The sequence below is a fragment of the Hyperoodon ampullatus genome (genome assembly GCF_949752795.1).
Source record: "Hyperoodon ampullatus genome assembly, chromosome: 1".
NCBI lineage: Eukaryota > Metazoa > Chordata > Mammalia > Artiodactyla > Ziphiidae > Hyperoodon > Hyperoodon ampullatus.
The window spans coordinates 217481974-217504337 of NC_136914.1; the positions used below are offsets into that span (position 1 = coordinate 217481974).

General features: G+C 47.9%; 1 protein-coding gene across 4 annotated transcripts in view; it reads left to right on the forward strand.

Moving 5' to 3' along the window:
- Positions 1 to 2645: 2645 nt before the first annotated feature.
- The window catches only part of GRK5 (G protein-coupled receptor kinase 5), a gene marked incomplete at both ends in the record, with an annotated part of 218293 nt that continues 198574 nt past the window's right edge, over positions 2646 to 22364 (forward strand). For 3 of the 4 annotated variants that reach the window (XM_079709212.1, XM_079709215.1, XM_079709214.1), the window contains one exon: positions 2646 to 2702. In XM_079709212.1, the coding sequence (XP_079565338.1) occupies positions 2651 to 2702 (52 nt within the window). The remainder of the gene's footprint in view (positions 2703 to 22364) is intronic. The other variant, XM_079709213.1, reaches the window with a different exon arrangement.

The window sequence follows — 22364 nt, forward strand, 5'->3', positions numbered from 1 at the left end:
GCACAGGTACTTGAAGTACAGCTATTTATTTTGTAGGCAGGACATATTGCCTTGTAGCAGAGAGAGAAGTAGATAGACTTTCACTTGCTGAATGACCATGCTGAACCCACTTATTCTCTAAGGGTGTGTTTTGCAACTGTAAAGTGAGCAGGGGGGAAGGAAAGGCAGGAATTTTCCAGGATTGCAAACTCAATAGTCTGTAGAGGCCAGATAGGTAAAATCAGTGGTGACTTGGGCTGAGTATAAGACAATAAAGAATGGTGGGGATTACGGTTAATTGTAGAGTTTAGTTACTCAAACTGTGGTCCACGGACCAGCAGGATTGACAGAACCTTGGAGTTGGTTAGAAATAGCTGACTCGCAGGATCCTCCTCAGCCCAAGCAAAACAGAACCTGTATTTTAACAAGATCCCTTAGGTGATCTGTGTGCACATGAAAGCTTGAGAAGGCTGTTGTGGAGCACAAGCCATCTAAAGGCGTTCAATTTTAGTTAGTTTTTTTTGTTTTTGTCAGTCAAATAAGTAAACTTTGGGCTGCATCAGACCTTAGGCTGCCAGCAAGTGCCAAGGGCCCACCATAGTTGGTGAGCTCTGAGATGCTGCCAGCTCTAGGATTCTCCATCTCTCTAGACCCTTTCATTGTAAGTTAGGGCTCTGGGCAGTTGGATATGCAGCCCAAACCAAGCCCGGGATGCTTAGAATAGTAATTCCTGGAGTGGAAGATGCCTAAGAAATCATCTGCTCAGCTCTCTGCCTTCTGCCAGGTAAATTGTTATTGTCCTTCTCCACTTTGCAGACAAGATAAGTGAGGCACAGGGAGACCCACTGATCCAAATCCAGACACTAGAAGTGCTGGTGATGGATATACTCCATCAGAAAACGACAATCCTGTGCTGTTAGAATCGGTGACCATCTTGGTTTCCAAGGCCTGGAAAGTCTATTCATTTCTTTATATTCTCCAGTGCATGATAATTGTTCTCCGTTTCTCTCGGCACCTCCCTGCCACTTCCTGGCAGCCCTAGGGATGGAAGGTTTCCTCCTTTCGGACAGAGAAGGCCCAGAGCCGGCTTCTGAACGGATATCCGGCAAGCAAGATGCGCATGAGGCAAAGGCCTCATTGTTCCTTGGGGTCAGCCCTCTCCTCCCCCAGATCGGAGGACACTTGTCGCAGACCCTGTGTGTCCCAGGGCCCATTTCCCAGGAGTGGAGCCTTCAGAGGAAGCAAGGAAGCAACGCTGAGTGCAGATCTGGGGTCTGATGTTCTGAGGGTACAGTGTATAGGCACTAAGAGCTCCAAGATAAATAATCCCGGAATTTGAAAACGAATTTCCAACACTGACTGGGTGCTGTTACTTATTAACGTTCCTGACTCCGGCGATTCCGTCTGCATTTTTATTAATCTGAATGAGTTTGGTGGTAATGAGTATCGTTGATTTGCGGGCCCCGCGTGCCCGAAGGCAGGTTATGTGCAAAACCAACCGCTTCCCACGCCCGGATTCCCCGAGTCGCAGCCGGGCGTCCCGGGCGCAGAGGGGGTGGGGGAGTGGGGCCGTCGTCCGCGTGGACCCGCCGCCGCGCCTCCACCCCGCGGCCGCCGGGGGGCGCTCGGACTGCGCGGCCACCGACGCGGCCGCCAGCGCCGGGTCACCGCGGACTGGCAGACCCCTTCGCGCCCTCGGAGGAAACAAAGTACACCTTTGTCAGCCACCGAGCGCGTGTGCGTGTGCTACGGCGCACAGTGGCCGGCCGCCGCGTGCGGGGCCCGCGGGCGCGCCTTGCCGCCTCTGGGCGGCAGCCCCTGCGTGGGCCCGGCGTGCCCCAGAGGAAGCGGGCTGCGGCGCGCGGTCGGGCCGGCCTGACCTCCCACCCCGAGCAGGCCACGAGGGGAGGCCAGAACCCGCACCGACTCCTGCCCGGCCGCGGCGCTTCGCCCGCCGCCGCCGTGGCCTGTGCACTTCGCTTTCTGGGTTTTCGGCAGGGCGGGAAGCGGGCGAGCGGGAGCCCCAGGCGTGGACGTGCGAGTCCGGGCCCCAGGGTTGGAGGCCTCGGCTCGGCCGGGCCGCCTTTGATTTCCCCGCCGCCCCTAGCAGCCCTGGGGCACCCCCGCCTTCACTCCGAGGGCACGTCCCTGGGCGGCTCTTGGACTCTGGTAGCCGCGCGCCAAACCGGCCCCAGCGCAGGGCGCTGGGAGTACTACAAGTCCCAGCAGGCTCCGCGCCGCGAGCGCCGAAGCGGGAGGCGCGGCCCCGCCTGACGCCTGCGCAGTGCGGTCGCCCGAGCCTGCTAGTACCACACCCCCGGGAGGGACCGAGGGGAGGCAGAAGCATCCGAGGCATTAAAGCATCCGAGGGAGCCCGAGGGGAGGAGAATGGAGTGACAGAGAGACACGGAGGGTGGGGGGTGGGGGGGAGACTGTTGAGGGAGGGGGGGAGGGGGGACACAGAGGGAGGAAGAAGCGGCGGCGGCGGCTCCTCTTTGCAGAGGTGGAAACTCCGAGGGATAAGAGCAGGAATAATGCGGTAGGCTAGGCGGGCTGCTCGCTCCCGGCTCCGGCAGCAGCGGCAGCAGCCCGAGCAGCGGCAGCAGCAGCGGCAGCACCTCAGGCGCTGACAGCCCCGCCGGCCGGCTCCCTCGCTGACCGCCGACTGTCAATGGAGCTGGAAAACATCGTGGCCAACACGGTCTTGCTGAAAGCCAGGGAAGGTAAGAGGCAGGGCTGGTGCGAGCCTGGCGCATTCGCCGCGGGCCGGGGTGCCGGTGTCGGGCGGCGTGTGGGCTGGGGCTGTGCGTGTGCAGGATGCCCGCAGTGAGTTGGTCGGGAGCAGGACACCTCGGAGAGCTGCTCTGCAAACGTTTCAGGGTTCCTGCCCTTGTGCTCAGGGAATCTGGACTTGGGCAGAGAAGGAGAAACGTCGAGGTTGCAGGGATTAGGATGCTAAAATATCCCCTAGTTTCCAGCCAGCTCTAACCTTACAGATCGTGCCGTCTCGGCAGCTGTTGAAAGGTCAGTTGGAAAAGCTTTCATTCAGGAAGAGATGGGCAAACATGCAAATGAAATAGCTTTTCCGAGTCGGCCCGGGATGGTTCTGTGAGTGAATTCGGGGGGGGGGGCGGGGGATAGGGGGGGAATTATTAGAAGCCAGTCTTTGCTTGCGCAGGCTGAGTTGATATAGGCTATTGCTGGAAACCATCCGCTGGGAATGTTTCTTAGGGAAATCCCGTCGTGTAGAAGGAAGCCTTTTAAAGGCAAAGTAAGATGTTGAGGAATTAGCCTGTTCATAGAGTAACGAGAGGATGGCTGTACAACTCATGTAGAAAATAATTCAGGATTTCAGGGGTGGGTCCCCCCCGCTTTGGGGAGGAGGAGAGGTAAGTGAATTTTTTGGTTTTGGGCTCAATTAAGGAAAGAAAGGTAAGTGTGCCAAGTGTTAAGATGCGTTTTGGATGGAAATCATTAGATTTTTCTGCATTAGGCTATCAGGAAATATCGTCTAAATGGAGTGGGTAAGAACCTAAGTCGAGACTATAAACACACTTTCTGACTCTTCCTTGAGATGAAAAGAAAAGAGAGAGAGAGAAAGAAAAGAAAAAGAGAGAGTGTGGCCCAGAAACTTACATGCTTCCTAAAATGATTGCGTGCGTGTAAACATACATATTTAGGAACACCTGGAATTTATGTAACATCTCTTTCGCCAGGATTTGAGCTCTGGGTGCAGCCTTTTTATGAAAGGGGAAGTGGTTTTCCCTTTCGTGGGAGGAGGCTTTATTTGACACCCAAGGTAGTAGGCAGTCTACGTAAGGTCTTGACTTCAGAAGGATACTCGGGGAGCAGCCCACAAAAACGCCTTATTTACTTCTTAATATTTTCATTCACCCACTTTAATGAATGAAGGAAGACTTTCTGGCCAACAATAAAACGATTCATGTTTATCCAGACGGTTCCATCACCTTGTGGCACTGTACACGCTGTGTGAGTAGGTGATGCACAGCTCAGCAACTCACGTCGTAATTTCGGTGTCACTTGTCTCTAAAGCAGCAGCCTGGAAGATTTGCTTTGAAAACTCCAGCAGAGTTGAAAATGTGCAGGTCTGTCCCTCCCATTGCTCAGCTTTGGTGTGAACAGACTTTTAAGAGAGGCTGTTACTTGGTGACTTCAGGTTCTAAAGCATGAATGTTTTCTGTTTTCCTAACGGGACATTTTAGCAAATTGGATCAAGGTGGGGGCTGGTGGGCTCTCTCCTGAACGGGGCAGTGAGTCCTGTAGGGGGAAAAGCGGACAAAACAGCCCCCCTCCCCCGCTCCCAGCCTTAGCAGCCGCCACCTAGTGGTGGAATATGGTTGTACATCTCAGGGCTCGGGGGCTGGGAAAGTTTTCACCCTCTGTCCATTCTGAAATTTCTTCCTGGGAAATCATTGGATATGATGGTGCTGGAGGCTTCGCAAGTTTCACTGGTTTCTCCTGTTGCCTGGGGAATTGTGCTGCCTAGATTTGCTGCTGTACACATTCGTTTGCCTGGAGCTTGCTTTTGTCTTCTCTCAGCATTTGGTTGCTTCTTTTAAAATGTTTTGCTTGGAGTGGGCAAAGCCTTATCAATTTTCTCCCCCAGTTTGGTCTCCCCATTTTTTTTTTTTTTTTTTTTTTTGGTTTTTTTCACCAAAATGAATTCACCACTTGATAATTTTGTCTGTCAGGTTAACAAATTGGTTTTTTCAGAACCTTAGGAAAGAGGGCTACAGTCTGGAGGCTTATATGGAATGACCGAATTACAGTGATTAAAAGTTCCCAAGAATGTGTCTTTCACTTCCTTTTCCTTTTAAAGTCTTTTCAATTTCTCTTTGAGAGTTTGGTAGTCATCTCATGGTGAGAAAATAGGCTCCCGATGACGCCTTTGAAACGGAGGGAGCCTTGCCTCTAAGGATACGGAGAAACTGACACGTGAATGAGAAAAATTAATCACTTACATGGAAACTTCATTTTGAAATTTGCGTTTCTCCACCTCTTTCTCTCTTGTCTAAAGAGAAACCATGATTCTTTTGCGGTACGCGGGCCTGTCATTGTTGTGGCCTCTCCCGTTGCGGAGCACAGGCTCCGGACGCGCAGGCTCAGCGGCCATGGCTCACGGGCCCAGCCGCTCCGCGGCATGTGGGATCTTCCCGGACCGGGGCCCGAACCCGTGTCCCCTGCATCGGCAGGCAGACTTTCAACCACTGCGCCACCAGGGAAGCCCGAGAATCCATGATTTTAAGTGCTTCCACTTTCTTCTTGCTGGGTCTTTATTAAAGATTTGAGAAACTTTTAGAAATAAAAGCAATTTATTTTTCTCTTCTCGATTCTCACGTAGTTGAAGTCATTCTTTTCAATTAAGTAATTTTCCTAATAATCGTATTACCCAAATATTCAGAAATGAAAGTTCTAGTCAGTTTAGTGAAAGATCTAACATACAATTTAGAGTATCTTTAAAAATCTGAGTTGTTTAGAATGTTTAAAATCACTTCTTGAAGATTCTTGTGAATGGTTATAGATGAGAAATATGATTGGTAAATAGGAAATTTAATTTAGTTCACTTAACAAAATACACTGTAAACAATTTAAAATGTGGCTTTCAAGTAAAAGTCACATTTGTCCCAAACAATAGAGAAACAGGCCTTGAAGAAAGACAGACATACTTTGCAAATGCTATAAAGGAATTTGTAGTTGTCCATGTTGGTGGGTAATTTTGGGGCCTATCTTTTGTTATTGTTACGCATTCTTAAAGGCAGATGTCTTCTAAATTCATTGTAAGTTCAGATTCTTACCATAATAATACATGTATAAAGTGGAAAAATGAAAATGGCAATAAGATAGAAAATCTATAAGTGAATTAGAGTAAAAATGATTCATCGTTAGTAATTAGAAAACATAGGAAGGCAGATTGCACCTTTGTGACAGTTGTTTTGAAATAAGATGGAGATCTGGGTTCAAAATTTTAAACCGCCCAAATGTATTTCGTTCTGGTCTCATGAGAAAACATCAACTTGATCAGTCTTAGGAACTTCAGCTTATTCTCCTAAAAAGTGGGTGGTTAGGGAAAAAAAGAAAGAAGTTGAGACTGAATTCATGCCAATTTATGGAAATGAGCTAAGTGATTAAGCATTTAATGAAAAGAGACCCAGACTAACTTTATCTGTCTATCTATTTACATTTCAGAATCTCAGAAAATTGGCAAGCGTGCTAGTGCTGAAATAATAGTAGTGAGAAAGAGTGTTTGCAGAGGGCCTTTTGTGTGTTTCCTTTTGGTTTTATTGTTGCAGTAAAGGTTTTTGTGTTTTTGTCATATTCTAGATCTGTTGCCTCACTCCTGAGTGAACGGTGTGGAGCAGAAATTTTGTAAAGGCCTACTTTCCTTTCTTCCCAGGCCAGCAGTAGCCATAGTTGATCAATAAAGACGACAGAGAGGGGGTATTGATCACATTTTCCTGAGCGTGATACTAGCAGGCACTGAGTACAGGAACTGAGAAGTCAAAAACATAATGACTTTGCCCCTGGTCAGGATGTCAAAAACCAGAATATGCTAGAGCCTTTGACTCAGATATCTCTGTAAATTTGTTGGCCCGGATCCTCCTGATGATTAAGATTGGGGACCTGGGGAAAGGTGACAGGAGAGGCTGGGGAGGGCTGGAGAGGAGAGGGGACCTGCATGCAGCCGGCGAGGGGCAGGCTCTGCCCAGACAGACTCAGCATCCCACAGCGGGGCTGGAAGCCCTTGTCGCCCCTCTTCCCTCTTCCCCTTGCACCCTAGTTCACGATGACAAAACCGAAACATCAGTGTATTCCGTTATTAGAACATTGGGATGTCTCTGAAGTCCGCAGCCCTCCTACTGCTGTGGGCAGGCGTACTTAATCCACCCCGTGGCTTCTTGCTTCAATCTTCCCGCACAGAAGAGCGGCAGCTGTGCATCCTGGGTGCAGGCTGCTCAGCGCGTGTAAAAGCTGCTGGGCCTATTAAGTACAAAGCTGTCATTAAATGAAGCTGCCTTTTACTTTTTCTGAGTTTCTTTTCAGTACTGACAACTTGGAGGTGGAGAAACCAAAAGCAATTGTTTTCAGAGAGGCCTTGCTTTCCTACAGAAAGATTTCCAGTGATGATTTTACTTAATCTAGCTGCCTGTTTTTAAAACCATCAGATAATGCCCACAAGACTCTCGTCTTTCGGTAGCTTAGCCGCTTCTTGTCAGATTCTACACTCCAAAACGCCTGATTCTTCCAGTCCTCAAACTAATCCTTGTTTAAATTATGTCTTCAGCAGCCATAATTCTTTTTTTGCGGTACGCGGGCCTCTCACTGCTGTGGCCTCTCCCGCTGTGGAGCACAGGCTCCGGACGCACAGGCTCACCGGCCATGGCTCACGGGCCTAGCCGCTCCGCAGCAAGTGGGATCCTCCCGGACCGGGGCACGAACCCGTGTCCCCTGCATCGGCAGGTGGACTCTCAACCACTGCACCACCAGGGAAGCCCAGCCATAATTCTTGTAGTGGCTTGCCAAATGATACCCTTTGGGTGTGGGCCGGAGACTTCGGTAACATCCAAGCGAATTTCAGGAAAGAGCTCAATATAGGACCAAATTCACCTTTACCAAGGGCCATTCAACCCAGACCTGGGAATTTACAGTGTTCTAATGAAATGGTTCCAGGACTGCAGGTAATATTTAACGTTAATATTTGTTGCCAGTATATTTGTAGCTCAAGGTAAAGTATTATAGTGTCTAGTCATTTTTGAAATAAAAAAGGCTTATGGTTACAAAAAGATTTTGCTGCAGTAGATCATGCAATTCAGAGGTGAAATTTGAGAAAACAGTAAAAAGTGACTAAAAACAGGTGACACATAGAAAAGGAAGTCAGGAATTTCTTCAGTCTTACAATGCCTAGCCCCTACACCTCACTTCAAAATAGAATAGTGAAGATAAAGGGTTTTAAGATGTGATTTAAAATGATTTAAATAGATTATGTGGGCTTAAATAATAGGAGTGATTTCTACTTTGAAACACATCCTATTACATTTCAGTGAAAATTTTTATTTAAAAATATCCTAAACATTGAAAAGATTTTAATCCATAAGTAAAACTTAAAATTTTATCTTTTGCGGGTAAAGACAGTATTGTTCCATCTGGTACGATTCAGACACTGGAGGAAGCACCCCATTTGGTATAAGTTGTGCTGCCTTTTAAAGAGAAAGCAGTTACGTCCTGACTAGACCTTGCCCCCTCCCCCAGTTTCTCATTTTGGGTTAACCATTCTTAAATTGTCTTCTGACGTTCTTACAAGGGTAAAAATCATTCATTCATTCATTCATCCAGCATTTGATTGTTGAAGGATCCTGTTGGAGGTGACATTTTGGATGTTCAGCCTTGATGAGATGCAGCTGGAGGTGGGTGAAGAGATGGATTGGGCATCATCATTATCTTCTTAGGCTTTTAAACTGATAAATCAGATCTGAGTAGAACCCGATTTTCCCCCCAAAGAGCTGAAGCTGTCTGTGGTGTGACCCGCTTAGCTGGGAACTCTCTGTTGACTCTGCTGTGCCTAGAACTTGGACACTAGCCTGAGGGACCAAAACACGATTTAAGGATAATTCAGAGGTCATACTTGAGGGACAGGCCCGAATCTGGAAGACAACTGCTAATTTTCCAAGATACTGTGTTTTTATGACGGTCAGTTCCTACACACGGAAACCACTCAGAACAATAGCACGAGGACCCTTTGGTTGAGGGATGAGAAGATCCAGGAGGAAAGTGGTGTGTAGAGGTGCCTTCCAGGTGGAACCTTGGTGGTCTTCCTGGGACAGCAGCCTGGGCAGGGCTGATGGGCTGCAGTTCAGGGGTAAAGATGCTGGAGGCCGCCTTCCTTTCTGGCTTTTTCTTGGAATTGGTTTGAGCATGTCCTCTGGTGGAGCCTGGAATGACCTGAAAGTGTTAAAGGCGTCTGTCTAGTCCTCTAAAGATGTGCTGTCCAACATGGTAGCTACTAGCTGCATGGGGCTATTTACATTTAAATTAATTAAAGTGAAACACTCCATTCCGCAAGTGTGCCAACCACGTTTCAAGTGCTCAGCAGTCACATGTGGCTAGTGGCTCGCCTGTTGGATGGTACAGATGTAGAACGTTCCCAGCACTGCAGAAAGTTCACTTGGACAGAGCTTCTCTAGAGTTCTACACCTTGAATTAAATGAGTGTGGTAACCCCATAACTTCTGACATGAAAACTGGGAGAAGGTTAGTGGGGGGAGAAGTGGGAAATGGGGCCAGAGGAGAAGGAGAGAGGGAGGGGAAGGAGGGGGAGAAAAAGGAGGGGCTGGGGTCTGGGGGATCAGGGATTAGGACTGAGTCACTTCAGAGAAAAATGCAGTTCAAGGACAATCATAGATGTTGGTGGTGACAGTAAGCCACCCATATTCCTCCCCCCTCCTTTTTTTCATATCTTGTTGGGAAATTTGCCTAGATTGAGCAACTGACTGTCCTGATTTAATTTTTTTTTTTTTTTTGTGGTATGCGGGCCTCTCACTGTTGTGGCCTCTCCCGTTGCGGAGCACAGGCTCCGGACGTGCAGGATCAGCGGCCATGGCTCACGGGCCCAGCCGCTCCGTGGCATGTGGGATCCTCCCGGACCGGGGCACGAACCCGCGTCCCCTGCATCGGCAGGTGGACTCTCAACCACTGCGCCACCAGGGAAGCCCCATGATTTAAATTAAGTGCATGTTATAGATGCGCACAGGGCCCTATGTTCCTTCTCGAGACTCCTGAGGTGAGGATATTTTAAAACCATCATTTTATTAATAAAAACAAAAAGTTGTGTGTACATTAAATCCACAGAAAGAAGGAAAAAAAAAACAAACCCTCTTTCTCTGGATTTCAAAAAGGCGGTCTAAAATGAGCGGGAAAATAGGTAAAACAATTTTAAGGGTTTCCGTTTTCTTTTGAACACGCCAGATTGAAAGAAGATCATGGAGAAAGATGTCAAGAACACACTATTCCTGCACCCGGTTTAAAATGATTTCTCTTTAAAAACTGTTTCCTGTGAGATTTGAAACCTTTTAACGATAACCCAGTTAGAACACACTTAGAAAGCAACATGATTATTTGAAACAATGAAACAGTGCGCCGCTGTTCTTTGGGGTCGGAAGCACAGAACTCTGTCTGAAGTTGTGCCAGGGAGTCGACTGGTAACCTCCTCCTGGCAGAAGTCAGCAATAAATTAGGCTTATTTCCATAGGGCCTGTTTTGTCTCTAGGAATTTGTGGTAGGTGGAGTATCAGTATTTTTTTAAAAGGCAATGATGAAATAAACCTTAAAGGAGAACTTCTGGGGCCTGTGCAGAAAGTAAAAGAAATGGAGATAAACAGATAAGAACATTCCTAGGTTGAGAAGCGGCAGAGGTCCACGGGCCGGCCAGGGCCTGGGCTGCCCCAAGGCTTCTCGGTGGGTCTACTGATCTGTTCTCCACTTTCCAGAATAGAGGTCACCCCTGCTTTTCAGATGAGGAAAAGCGAGAGGAAAGAAAGGAGTCACTTGTCCAAGGTTACTTGAATTGCAGACTTTTCTGGAGAAGCCCTCCAAAATCCTTTAACGTTCCAAAAGAAATCTTTCCCCTCCTCTGTAATAACATAAGCCCCAAACTCCCACAAAAACCGAAACCCAAAAAACCAAACCCATTTCTCTGGGCGGTATGGTTTCTAAATGTAAACGCCCTGAGGTTGCACTTGTGGAAGAGAAAGAGGGTCTCTGACAGATTTCCTGGGGAAAAGGGGCAAAATGGGAATCTAATTGCCCTCCAGACCCTGACTTCAGCTAAATGCCAATTTGAGAGCAGTTGGGTAAAGTAATTCCTACTAGGCTGTGAATGACTACCATAAGGTGAGTCCTCACAGTGGGTGTTTCCATTTTAAAAGTAGAACTGTTTATCCGCTCGACTGAATCTGTGATTGACGAGGGGGAGACATATACAAACGTGCCTGCACCTGTGCATGTGTGCACACATGGCTGCAATCCGTTCTGAAGCCCCATCACCTGTGTGCTCCTACCTGCGTTCCGCCCTCCCTTACGCATACCAGCACAGCCCAAGAGCAAGGTCAGCCTCTTGGCATTCTTCTTCTTCTTGGCAGGGCTTGGGGAGAATCTTGTGTAGCCAAAGAATTGCCCCTGAGGGACAGGGGATTAAACAAGATGGGCGGTGGTAGGGACATGTCAGCGGTGGCAGCCCTGCTCGCTTTCCTTGGCAGGGCCAAGACATGGGCACTGGACAGGCCAGTTCCTGCTGATGTTGGCTTGCCACGTGCAGGTCACGTCTGCCCGAGCTCCCCTTCCTTGGGTGCTTGCTACCCCTTGGGAGATCCTTGCCCCCGTGCACCTCTGCCCGATGCACCTTAGGTATATGCTCATGTCTCTGCAGCTTTCTTTTTTTTTTTGCGGTACGCGGGCCTCTCACTGTTGTGGCCTCTCCCGTTGCGGAGCACAGCCTCCGGACGCGCAGGCTCAGCGGCCATGGCTCACGGGCCCAGCCACTCCGCGGCATGTGGGATCTTCCTGGACCGGGGCACGAACCCGTGTCCCCTGCATCGGCAGGTGGACTCTCAACCACTGAGCCACCAGGGAAGCCCTCTGCAGCTTTCTTTACTAATAAACAAGTAGGGGGCTGGGCTGGGGGCTACCTACTGGAGTGCTTTCTCGGCCACATCGCAGGGCACACCCCCTCTTCCTCCCAAAGAGAATGTGTGAAGCAGCCTTTTTCCCCAGAAAAGCTCTCTCAGAGTTAACCCTTTCCATGTCGCAAGGGTATTTGCATTTAGAAACCAGACCATGCATGCATGGGTGCACTTTGCATTAACTTAGCAACTTTACTTCTCAAGGGTCTTTGGGAGCTGAGAGTCTCTTCCTTGGGGGTTGCTGTCAAACTTGAGACATCCTGCTGGAGAGGAGGCAGCACGAATGAGGGGACAGGGAGTCAAGCCTTTGATCTGCTCCTGCAGAGAAGGTGAAGCTCGCAACTTAACTGCTTCAGGAAGGGAAGTGGGCGGTGAAGGATAGAACGACCCACTGCAGGGTGGAGAGAACCCAGCCAGTGTAATTGGTCTGCGTATCTGATAAAAGGTCTTATGAAACCTCATTTGAAAATGGAATTCCATCTTGGCATGGGTCTTTTTAAATTTTTTTTTTTTTTTAATTTTATTTATTTATTTATTTTCGGCTGTGTTGGGTCTTCATTTCTGTGCGTGGGCTTTCTCTAGTTGCAGCGAGCGGGGGCCACTCTTCATCGCAGTGCGCGGGCCTCTCACTGTCACGGCCTCTCTTGTTGTGGAGCACAAGCTCCAGACGCGCAGTCTCGGTAGTTGTGGCTTACAGGCCTAGTTGCTCCGTGGCATGTGGGATCTTCCCAGACCAAGGCTCGAACCCGTTGGCACGGGTCTTAGCACCACCTGTGAAATGGAAACAAGCTGGAGGAGGGTCAACAAATGGGCCATGAAAAACGGCTTTCTGATGGCTGGTGCCGGAACGCACTCTGCTCCGTCCTAACGGTGTCTGGGCGCTCAGGAACAGCTTGTTAGAATGCTTAGATAACATCCCCCGAGAAGGAACCCCAAGCTCTAGGACAAATAGGGGGTGGGATGGGGACAAAGAATTGGGCTGCAGGCTTGAATGGCAAAGATGTCTCAAAATCCCACTTTTCTCAAGCCGAGTGCTGTTGTGGGTTGATGCCACTAAGCCTACAGTCACAGATTAGGGAGGCTGTCGGTCAGACGCGTGTGTGCCTGGAACGTAGTAGGTGTTCAGCAAACCTGGATTTGGGAATGATTGACTGAGGTATATCTAAGTTTTGTGGAGGAGGGGAAGAACCAAGAAACCAAGGTCTTCAAGAAGTGGCCTCGATGTCGCAGCAGATGGTAAATTAGGAGATGATTCAACACGGTTAAGAAAGACTAACTAAGGGTATAGGGCAAATTGGAAAATGTTTTCCAAATGTTTGCCTTAACTGTGAAAAATGTCTGGCAGACTTCCCCACCCCGACCCCCAAATTGGAAGTGGTTTGTTTTTACTTGTTTTGGAAGAAATAAATATTTGCATTAGTCCAAACATTCGGGGCAAACAGTTCTCCCCAATTCTGAGGCTCTGTGTGGGTTGGAGATGTTTCATGCTGATAACACTCATACCTTTTTTGGCTAAATCGAAGGTAGCTTAGGACACAGTCTTCACATGCTTTTCACATCACTGCTAGAACGAGGCTGAGCAAATGGAAAGAAAATAGGAAGCCAAACACGGATCCTTCCAGATCCAGCAATGGCTGATGACCTGGCATTTGAAGGATAGAATCTTTATAGAAAAATTGCCTGTTTGCTCGTGGGCAAAGAGGCTGGATCCAATTAAGACAAGGAAAACGTATGTTAACTCAGAGAAAAAATTTCTAAATAGTCACTCCTGTAATCCTCTCTGAAGAGGAAGGGGTCGACATGACGGGGCTTTGTGGATGATGCCAAGCCCTGTGCTATAGAATAATTAGTAACCACTGTTATTGTGCCTCACACTCATTCCCCAAACCACTAACCATCGCTTGTGGTGGAATGCACCAGGCCTAGATATTTGCCCCAGATGTCTTCCCATGGATAGTATCCAATTAGAGGGCTTTTGAGAATTAAAGCTTAATTCTCTTATAACATAGCAGAACGCAAATTAAAGAAGAACAAACCTGATTTCCTCGACGGTTCAATGGGTGACTAAGGTGAGGGTTGGTCTTCAGGTTCCCTTCAAGGACACGTCTCAGTTTACGTTTTGGTAACTATTGTTTTACGTCCTGGTGCCTGGTGCTTCCGCTAGTCTTTTGGGGCAGCTTACAGACATTTCAGGAGTGCCTGTGAGGGGATCGAGGATTTGAGAGGCCTGTTCAGAGAAGTGGACGTATGTCTGCTTATAATTTCATTCTTCCGCGGTGGGCCTCTGCATTCTAAATGTCTTCCTCAAATATAGAGCTTTGGGGATCCCTGCAAGCAGAATTCCGAGGGCGATAGCCCTAGATTGGCTTCTGCAACTTCCCTAGGGTCGTAAATCCAGTATTTAGTTACGTCTTCTTATGTGCTAGCCACCATGCTAGGCTCTGAATGGAGGACAGGAAGCAATGGAGCTTCCCTTCTCCTTTCTTTTCTTTAATAAAGATATTTTTATTTTTATTTATTTGGCCACGCCTCTTGGCTTGTGGGACTAGCTCCCCGACTAGAGATTGAACCCATGCCCTTGTCACTGAAAGCTCAGTCTTAACCACTGGACCGCCGGGGAATTCCCGCCTTCTTCCTTTTAACAGAATTGTTTAGGAATTATAGAGTCCTTGGTGCCCATGGTTTCATTTGTTCTTTACAGTCCTGTGAGGTATGTTTTGTTCTTCCCCATTTTATAGATGAAGAATCGACGGCTCTGAGAGGTATTGGGTTGGCCAAAAGGTTCATTCGGGCTTTTCTGTAACTTCTTACAGAAAAACCAGAACGAACCTTTTGGCCAACTCAATAAATGCCTTACCCTGGAGCATCCTGCTAGTTCCACAGCCCGGACCCAAGCGCAGTCTCTACTCTGACATTCTTTCTGCTCCATCACGGCTGCTGCTCTCAATAATCTTACCAGCTAGTAGGAACATCAATACTAATGTGCATGAGACATTTGCAAAAGAATCAAGTGTGGGCTTCCCTGGTGGCGCAGTGGTTGAGAGGCCGCCTGCTGATGCAGGGTACGCGGGTTCGTGCCCCGGTCCAGGAGGATCCCACATGCTGCAGAGCGGCTGGGCCCGTGAGCCATGGCCACTGAGCCTGCGTGTCCCGAGCCTGTGCTCCACAATGGGAGAGGCCACAGCAGTGAGAGGCCCGCGTACCACACCCCCCCAAAAAAAAGAATCAAGTGTGCCGCTGTGACTCACAATTCAATAGGAGTCATTCTATCTAAATTTGAAGGTTTTCAAACATTTGCACAGACAATACTTGCTTGCTAAAGAAAATGCAAACAACAGCGCACAACATCAAGAAGAAAGTCAAAATCTCCCTCCTCCCATGTGCCCCTGCTACCCGTTCCATCCCTCAGAGATAGTTACTGTCAGCATTTAGATGGACCTTTTCCCAGATCTCTATGTATATGCACTCATGAACATACAGATACATTTGACACAAATGGGATCCTAGTATCCACGTACTTCTACAGCTGTTTTCAGTCCACAGTGAGTTGTAGTGCCTTCCCATATCTCTGTTTATAGTTTCCCATGAAACGAAGGTGTGTTAGGAAACATTGTGAAAGACTTTGGAAATGGAGTGTTGTTGCAGTGGAATGCTGGGTGTTTTCTAGCAGACCCTGAAGGGCTATCGGGCTGTAAACAGGTCTGTGTCTTTGATTGTTTTGGAGTAGCTACATTATTAATGTATTTAACCAAGCCCCTATAGTGGGCCATTTAGGTTTTCCAGTTTTTAAGTATATTGTAAGCAGTGTGGGAATTGTCTACCCATTCTATAACATCTTTATACACTTATTTAAAGACACAGTCCTCCCGACTCCCCATGATGGTATCTGCCTAATAGGTACCATCCCTCACTCCCCACTTTGGGAAGAAGAGTGATGATTTCTGAAATGGAGTTAAGTGATCCTAGGGATGTACAAAGTACATTTTCTTATGAGAAAGAAGCATGATACACGTGAGGACATGTGATACGATATTTTTGAAACCTTTGGGGTTTAACACCCGCACCTCTGGGTGTTCAGTCATCTTTTCTATGCTATTCAAACCTTGGATTGGGGAAATCAAGTCCAGTCAAAGACTTTCCTTGGTGATGACTTTATAATTGCCCCTGAGTTTTGCATGTGTGAATCTGGCAGGGAACACAGGCTCAGATAACAGCCCATATTTCTCTCTCTCTCGCTCGCTCTGTTTTGTTTTGTTTTTTTGGCTGCACTGTGTGGCTTGCGGGATCTTAGTTCCCAACCAGGGATCGAACACACATGCCCCCTGCAGTGGAAGTGTGGAGCCCTAACCACTGGACCACCAGGGAAGTCCCATATATTTCTCTCTTTTGATCATCACCACAAGCCAGACTTGGAAGCTATTATTATTGTTATTTCAATTTGAGAAAAAAAAAAAATCAAGCTCAGAGAGGTGATGTGATTTTCTAAGGTCACACAGCAAGGACCCACTTCTCCCCCTTCCTCCTCTGGTGCTGACTCACTGCATCTTTTCCCATCTCTAAGGACTTCCACATTTGTTTGTATGTTGCGTAACTCTAGGGAGGCATCTGAACCTGGAGTTCGGAGTTCATTGTTCAGAGGGAGAAGAGTTATAAATGTATCTTGGGGAAGGGGCACCCTTTCCGAATTCTTTCAAAGGTGCCACGTGTGCTGCTGTTGGTTCCACACAGTGTCCTTTGCCTCCTGTCTCTGAGCTGGTATAGCTTTCTCCTCTGTGGAATTCTGGGGGTTTTTCCATGGGTAACTGCTTTGACTGCAGGTTTGCATGTGATTACCTGGGTGAGGGTTCTGTGAGTCCCACCTTGAGAATCCAGAGCTCAGGTAAAAACAGTACAAAACAAAAAAAACCCTGGCCCTGCCTCCCCACTCTATATCCCTTTGAGATAAGCTTGGCTCCAGGGCATAGTCCAAGGTCCTGGGTCTTCAATATTTTTGTAACAGTTGGAGAAGAGAGTGGCATTTTCTTCCTGTAAGCATTTGTGGGTGATTGGCTCGCCCGGTTGAGACTCACTGTGCCTGGAAGCGCAGGGAAAGGAGAAAGGCTGCCCCTTAATTGGATGATGAGTCCGCACATGGCTGTGGGCTCACTGTCACCTCCGAGTGCAGGAAGGAGCTCCACCAACCAGAGCCTGCGCCTTCCTTCCCCAGAAGAGGGGTCTCAGGACCGAAGGAAGCCCACTTGTGCGTGGAGTGCAGGGCCAGAGCAGAAGCAGCCTCCAAAGTAGGACCGGCCCCCCTCTGAGGCAGTTCTGCTCTAATACTGATTCCCAGGCTGCATTAGTGCCCTAGGGCCACTTAGGGCTACAAAGTACCACAAAATGGGCGGCTTAGAGCCACAAAAATTTATTGTCTCACAGTTCTGGAGGCCAAAATCAAGTTGTGGGCAGGCCACGCTCCCTCTGAAGGTGCTAGGGGAAGGATCTTTTCCAGACCTCTCTCCTAGCTTCTGGTAGCCTCAGGCGTTCCTTGGCTTGTAGATGGTTGTCTTCTCTTTATTATGTCTGTTCATGTGGTTTTCCCTCTGTATCTGTCTGTCTCAGGGTCCAAACATCCCCCCCCTTTTTTTTTTTTGCGGTACGCGGGCCTCTCACTGCCGTGGCCTCTCCCTCTGCGGAGCACAGGCTCCGGACGCGCAGGCTCAGCGGCCATGGCTCACGGGCCTAGTCTCTCCGCGGCATGTGGGATCTTCCCGGACCGGGGCACGAACCCGTGTCCCCTGCATCGGCAGGTGGACTCTCAACCACTGCGCCACCAGGGAAGCCCCAAACTTCCCCCTTTTATAAGGACACCAGTCATATTAGATTGAGGCCCACCCTAGCGACCTCATTTTAACTTAATTACCTCTATAAAGACCCTGTTTCCAAATAGGTCACATTCTGAGGGTTATGGCTTCAACATCTTTTTTTTTGGTAGGGCAGGGCACAGTGCAACCTGTAACACAAAGCCCTGCCCCTGAGGTTCTAAATCAGAAGCTCCTGGGGAGCACCTGAGCATTTGTATTTTAAAAACTCCCCAGGATCCGCCAGGTTGGGGAACCACTGCTCTAAGAGGTTTCTCACTCTCTTCTGAGGTGATCTTGGAGATTCAGCTCCAACCTGGCTCCCCAAGCAGTACCCTCTGCAGCTTCCCTAGCAGTAGGCTTCTGCCCTCTGCTCAAATCTTTCTAGTGCTGAGGAACTCACAGAGGAACTCATATATATATGAATGATAGGCTTTTTGCTTTACCCACTAAACAGTAAACCCCCCTGAGGGCGGGGACTAGGTTTGTTCTTTCCTGTATCTCCCTGGGCCTCACCAAATGCTAATGGTAAACCCAAGTCTGCAGTCAAGGCCAGGTGTGCCTGGTGCAGTGCTAACCCACCAGGTCCTGGTTCTGCTCTTTAGAGGCATCCAGAATCAATGCACCACCCTTTGCTGAGGAGGCCCTTCTGATGTTAGAAGACAGCTGTGATGCCCACTGTAGAACTGGCGCCAGAACCCCAGCCTCTAGATTCCCAGGTCTGTGCTTTCATTGTACATCACGTTCGAATAACAGACACATTCAACCAAGGGTCAGAATCTGCTAGCAGATGGGGTGTTGCTTACACCTGGCACAGCTCAAGGAAAAGCTGTTTAATAAATTCCTGGAGGCGGGGTCGAGACACCCACTTTTTTGCTTTTCAAGGTAATATGGTATCTTCTCTTGCTGTTAAGTGCACCAAGCCAAGATGTGCAGTTTCTGTTGAAAGCGCTATTAATGCCCTAGTGGAAAGGCTGAAGGGAAGGGAGAATGTGCCACCGGCACCCTGGCTGTGTGAGCTTAGACACATTGCTTGACCTCTCTGAGCCTTTCCTCAGCTGTGTAAATGTGTACCTCGGCCCAGGTGATTTCCAGAGCTCTTCTCACCCTTTGGATCTTGAGAATTTGCTGGTGTATATTTCACTGATAGGCATTCATCTGTGGGTACTTCATGATAAGATTCGATGTTAATTTCAAGAGCAGGCATTACATATTAAAATGAAAATTACCCCAAGGAAAGAATTGGAGCTGGGAGGGGTTGTGTGTATAATAGAAACAAACAGAAAAAACAAAAAACCCATCACTGCTAATTTAACTGAAGCCTGCAATCTAAGAAAGGCAAATGCATGATTCTAGTATTTTCTTTAGTGGATTATAGAAAGGCAAATTAAATCAAAAGTAAAAGATAAACAGTTTGATTGTTCTGCACTGTATTATCTTAATAAACAGCCTTCCTGGAAAGTTTAAAAAGACACAGTGCTCTGTCTGGCCAAAAAAAACAATAAGTAAATAGTGTTGAGAAAATAAGAATTTTCCATCTAGACATGAGTGATGGAAACATTTTCATGTGGACTTGGTGACATCCCGCAAGGAGTCAGAGATTGATAGGCATTACCTACTTTCCAGGGCTGTGGTTGGGGACATTGTTGTCACCCACAGGGAAAGAGGTCAGAGGCTCAGACGGGAATGGGCCCTGCCAAGCACTCTTGTGGGTTCCTGGCAAATCCTGACTCACTTCTTCATTCCCCTGCAACGTGCAGTCTAGACGGCTGCCTTATCTCGACTGGTGACACAGATTTCATAGACTAGGGTGATGCTGAGAGGGTTGGTGGTCCTCTTCTGTGTAAGGTTTCTACAGCTGGAATTGGTACAAGGTGGAGACTGGTAATTTGGGTTCTGTCCTTGCTTTGTTGTTAATTTGTCTGACTAGGTCACAAAGCTAGTAACTTAGCCTTTCTGTATCTTTATCATTACATAATGCCCTAATGATTACAGAGACCAAAGAAAGGATATAAATAAAATACAAAGTTCAGATACAGACTCAAGTATATGCAAACATTTAGTATATAATAAAGGAAGCATTCGAATCAATGGGTAAAGAACAGCTTACTCAGGAAACGATGTTGAGGTAACTAGCTCACTAGTCATTGGGGAAGGCATGTTAGATTCCAGCGAGACTGGTATTTCCCTCCCCAATTCTGATTCGAAAAATCCTAAGGAATGACTCCCATTGGCCTGCCTTCTGTTAGTGGATCGCTCTGGAACAATTAACATAGATCGCAGGCATCAATTCTTAGACTCTTAGCTTGCAGGCCATTGGGGTGAAGTTGTAAGACCATGGTGGCTCTGGTTGCAGCCAGAGAGGATGGGTGTTTTAAGTGGGGAGGTCATTTCTAGGGGGGGAAAAGAAAGAGGGTCATGGTCAGACAGGCAGTATGTAGGGATTTGCTATACAAGAAAATATCCTCAATCTCACTAGTAAGCAGAATCTTAAATATATGCATAATCTTACATTGGCAAAAATTTTAAACATTGATAATGCCTCTTTAAGGAAGTGTGGGTAAATAAGTTCTTTCAAACATTGTACTTCCACTGCTGATAGGAGTGTAAATTAATAAGTCTTTCTTAAGGACAGCTTGGCTATATATATATATATATATATATGTCTCAAAAGGCTTAAAATTGTGTAACCCTTGGTCTTGAAATTCTATTTCTAAAATATTTTTTTAGGAAAAAGGAAAAATCAGTGAATAAGTGCTATGCAGGAGGTTGTTGAGTAGAAGGTGTTTATAATAGAGAGAAATTGGAAACAATTTCAGTGACCTTCAGTAGAGGCTTGATAAAATGAATTTTGGCGTATTCAAAAAAATGGACACGTATGTAGCCATGAAGAATTATGGAGATCAATTCTTATTGACATGGAGAGATGATCATAACGTAGTGGGTGGAAGTTAGGAAAACCTGGATTTTGTACAGTGAGTGTTCATTATACTTAGAAAAACAAAGACATTTCCATTTGGAGAGGGGGGATGACAATTTGTGCCTTGTAAGGCACAATTTATGTTCTTTGATGGGAACATAAAGAAATAAAATCCATAAAAAACAAAACAAAACATGCCAGGGTTGGGGTTTATCTAAGTCCCCCCCCCAGGGTACTTGCTTTGTTAGGCTGGGTTCTTCTGGGTGTGCAGGCACTTTGTGTTTGCCTCAACAGTAAGGCAATTTGCTTATTTTATTGTCACGTGATGGTTGGTGGGAGGTGAGCACCTGAATTCTTGTGTGACAAGCTGGGGAATTGACGAAGAGACACTGTGACTGTCTGGAATCTTGTAACCAGGGATGTGCCCGGGGCACTGGCATCCTGTCAGCTCTATCTAGTGAACCAATGACCAGCTAATGAGCGGGAATACTTTGGTATGCACACAACTGGAGTCAGTTTCACTGCTATGATTCAAGCACCTCCCAGGTGTGAAAGGCCAGGTGAGGCGCTTTAGGAATGTCAAGATGAAAGAGACTGCTTTCATCTTCAGGATGTTCCAGTATAGTTGGGGAAGGACAGATACATGGCCAACTACATTACAAGGTAGACCGTAAGTACAAAGGCGGTCTCGATGGGGGCGTTCAGTAAACACTTCACAGAGAGTTGGTGTTTGGCTGGACCATGGAGGCTGGTGGCTGATAGTGTGAAGCCACCATTCACAGAGCCCCTACCGGGTGCCAGGCTTTGTGAAGGGGGCTTTATAGAGATGTAGTTTTCAATCCAGTGCGTTAGGTGTCATTGTCATTTGCATATGACAAATCTGACAGAAAGGCTACTGTCCAAAGTCTTGCAGCCGGTAAGCATTATAGCTTGGATCTGACCCTAAAAGCAGTGTTGTGGGAAGAATTCCACCTCATGAGGTTACAGGGTGGAGACGGAGGTTCCTGGCAGTGGGGAGGGCATAGCCAAATGGTGGTGACCGGGGGGAGTAGCACCAGGTGGTTGTTTGCCTGGTGCCTGGACTAGTTGCAAGGTAGCAGGGGCAGGAAGGCTGGAAGAGTGGACAATCACATGGGGAATGAGGAGGTCTCTGAATGCCAGGCTGAGAGGTCTGGAGTTACATTTGGAGTTACTGAGTTTTTGAACAGTTGCAGAGTTTTTGAACATTAGCATAGGCTAACGCTGGCTGAGCTGGAAGACCCTGGGTCTGGCGGCAGAGGCTGTGAGGCCAAATGCCCAGTAGTTCTGAGAAGTATGTAGGGGCTGACCAGGCTCCTCCCCAAAAGAGGGCATGGGGTGGATAGGCACGGCCTTGAAGGCTGAATCTATAGAACTCGGCACCTGATGGGATATGGAGGTGTGTGGAAGGACAAAACTATTAAGTTTGAACCCAGGCGACATTGCAGAGCAGCTGGGAAGATGTTGCTGGTTCTGGGAAAAGATGCAGGTATGGTTCGGGCCTCACTGAGTGGAGGAATGGCCGGGACGGAGCCTTGAAGTTTGTAGGAGCCTCCAGGCCAGAGGTGAGGTTTGGCGAGGTGCCGGCAAGCAGCAGCTTTGAAGAGACATGGGAGCAGGTGGCTCTGTTGTTTTTCCCTGCCCAGCACCCATTCCCTCTTCTGGTAACTGCTCCTCCCTCATATTCAATTCATGAGGTTGGGTGGTAGTGACTTCTCATTGGCTCTGTTGGTGAGCATGTGACCCAACCCTGGCCAATCAGAGCACTGCTTCTCTCTCTACCTCAGGGACCAGAGATAAGCCTGTGATTCACGGTCCAGAAAGGGCTGCCCTTCTGTCGCTGGGGTTGCCGAGCTGGTGGAAGGGAAGCCTGAAGCTGCTGGTGGCTGTTACCACAGGCTGCTTGAGAATAAAGCCA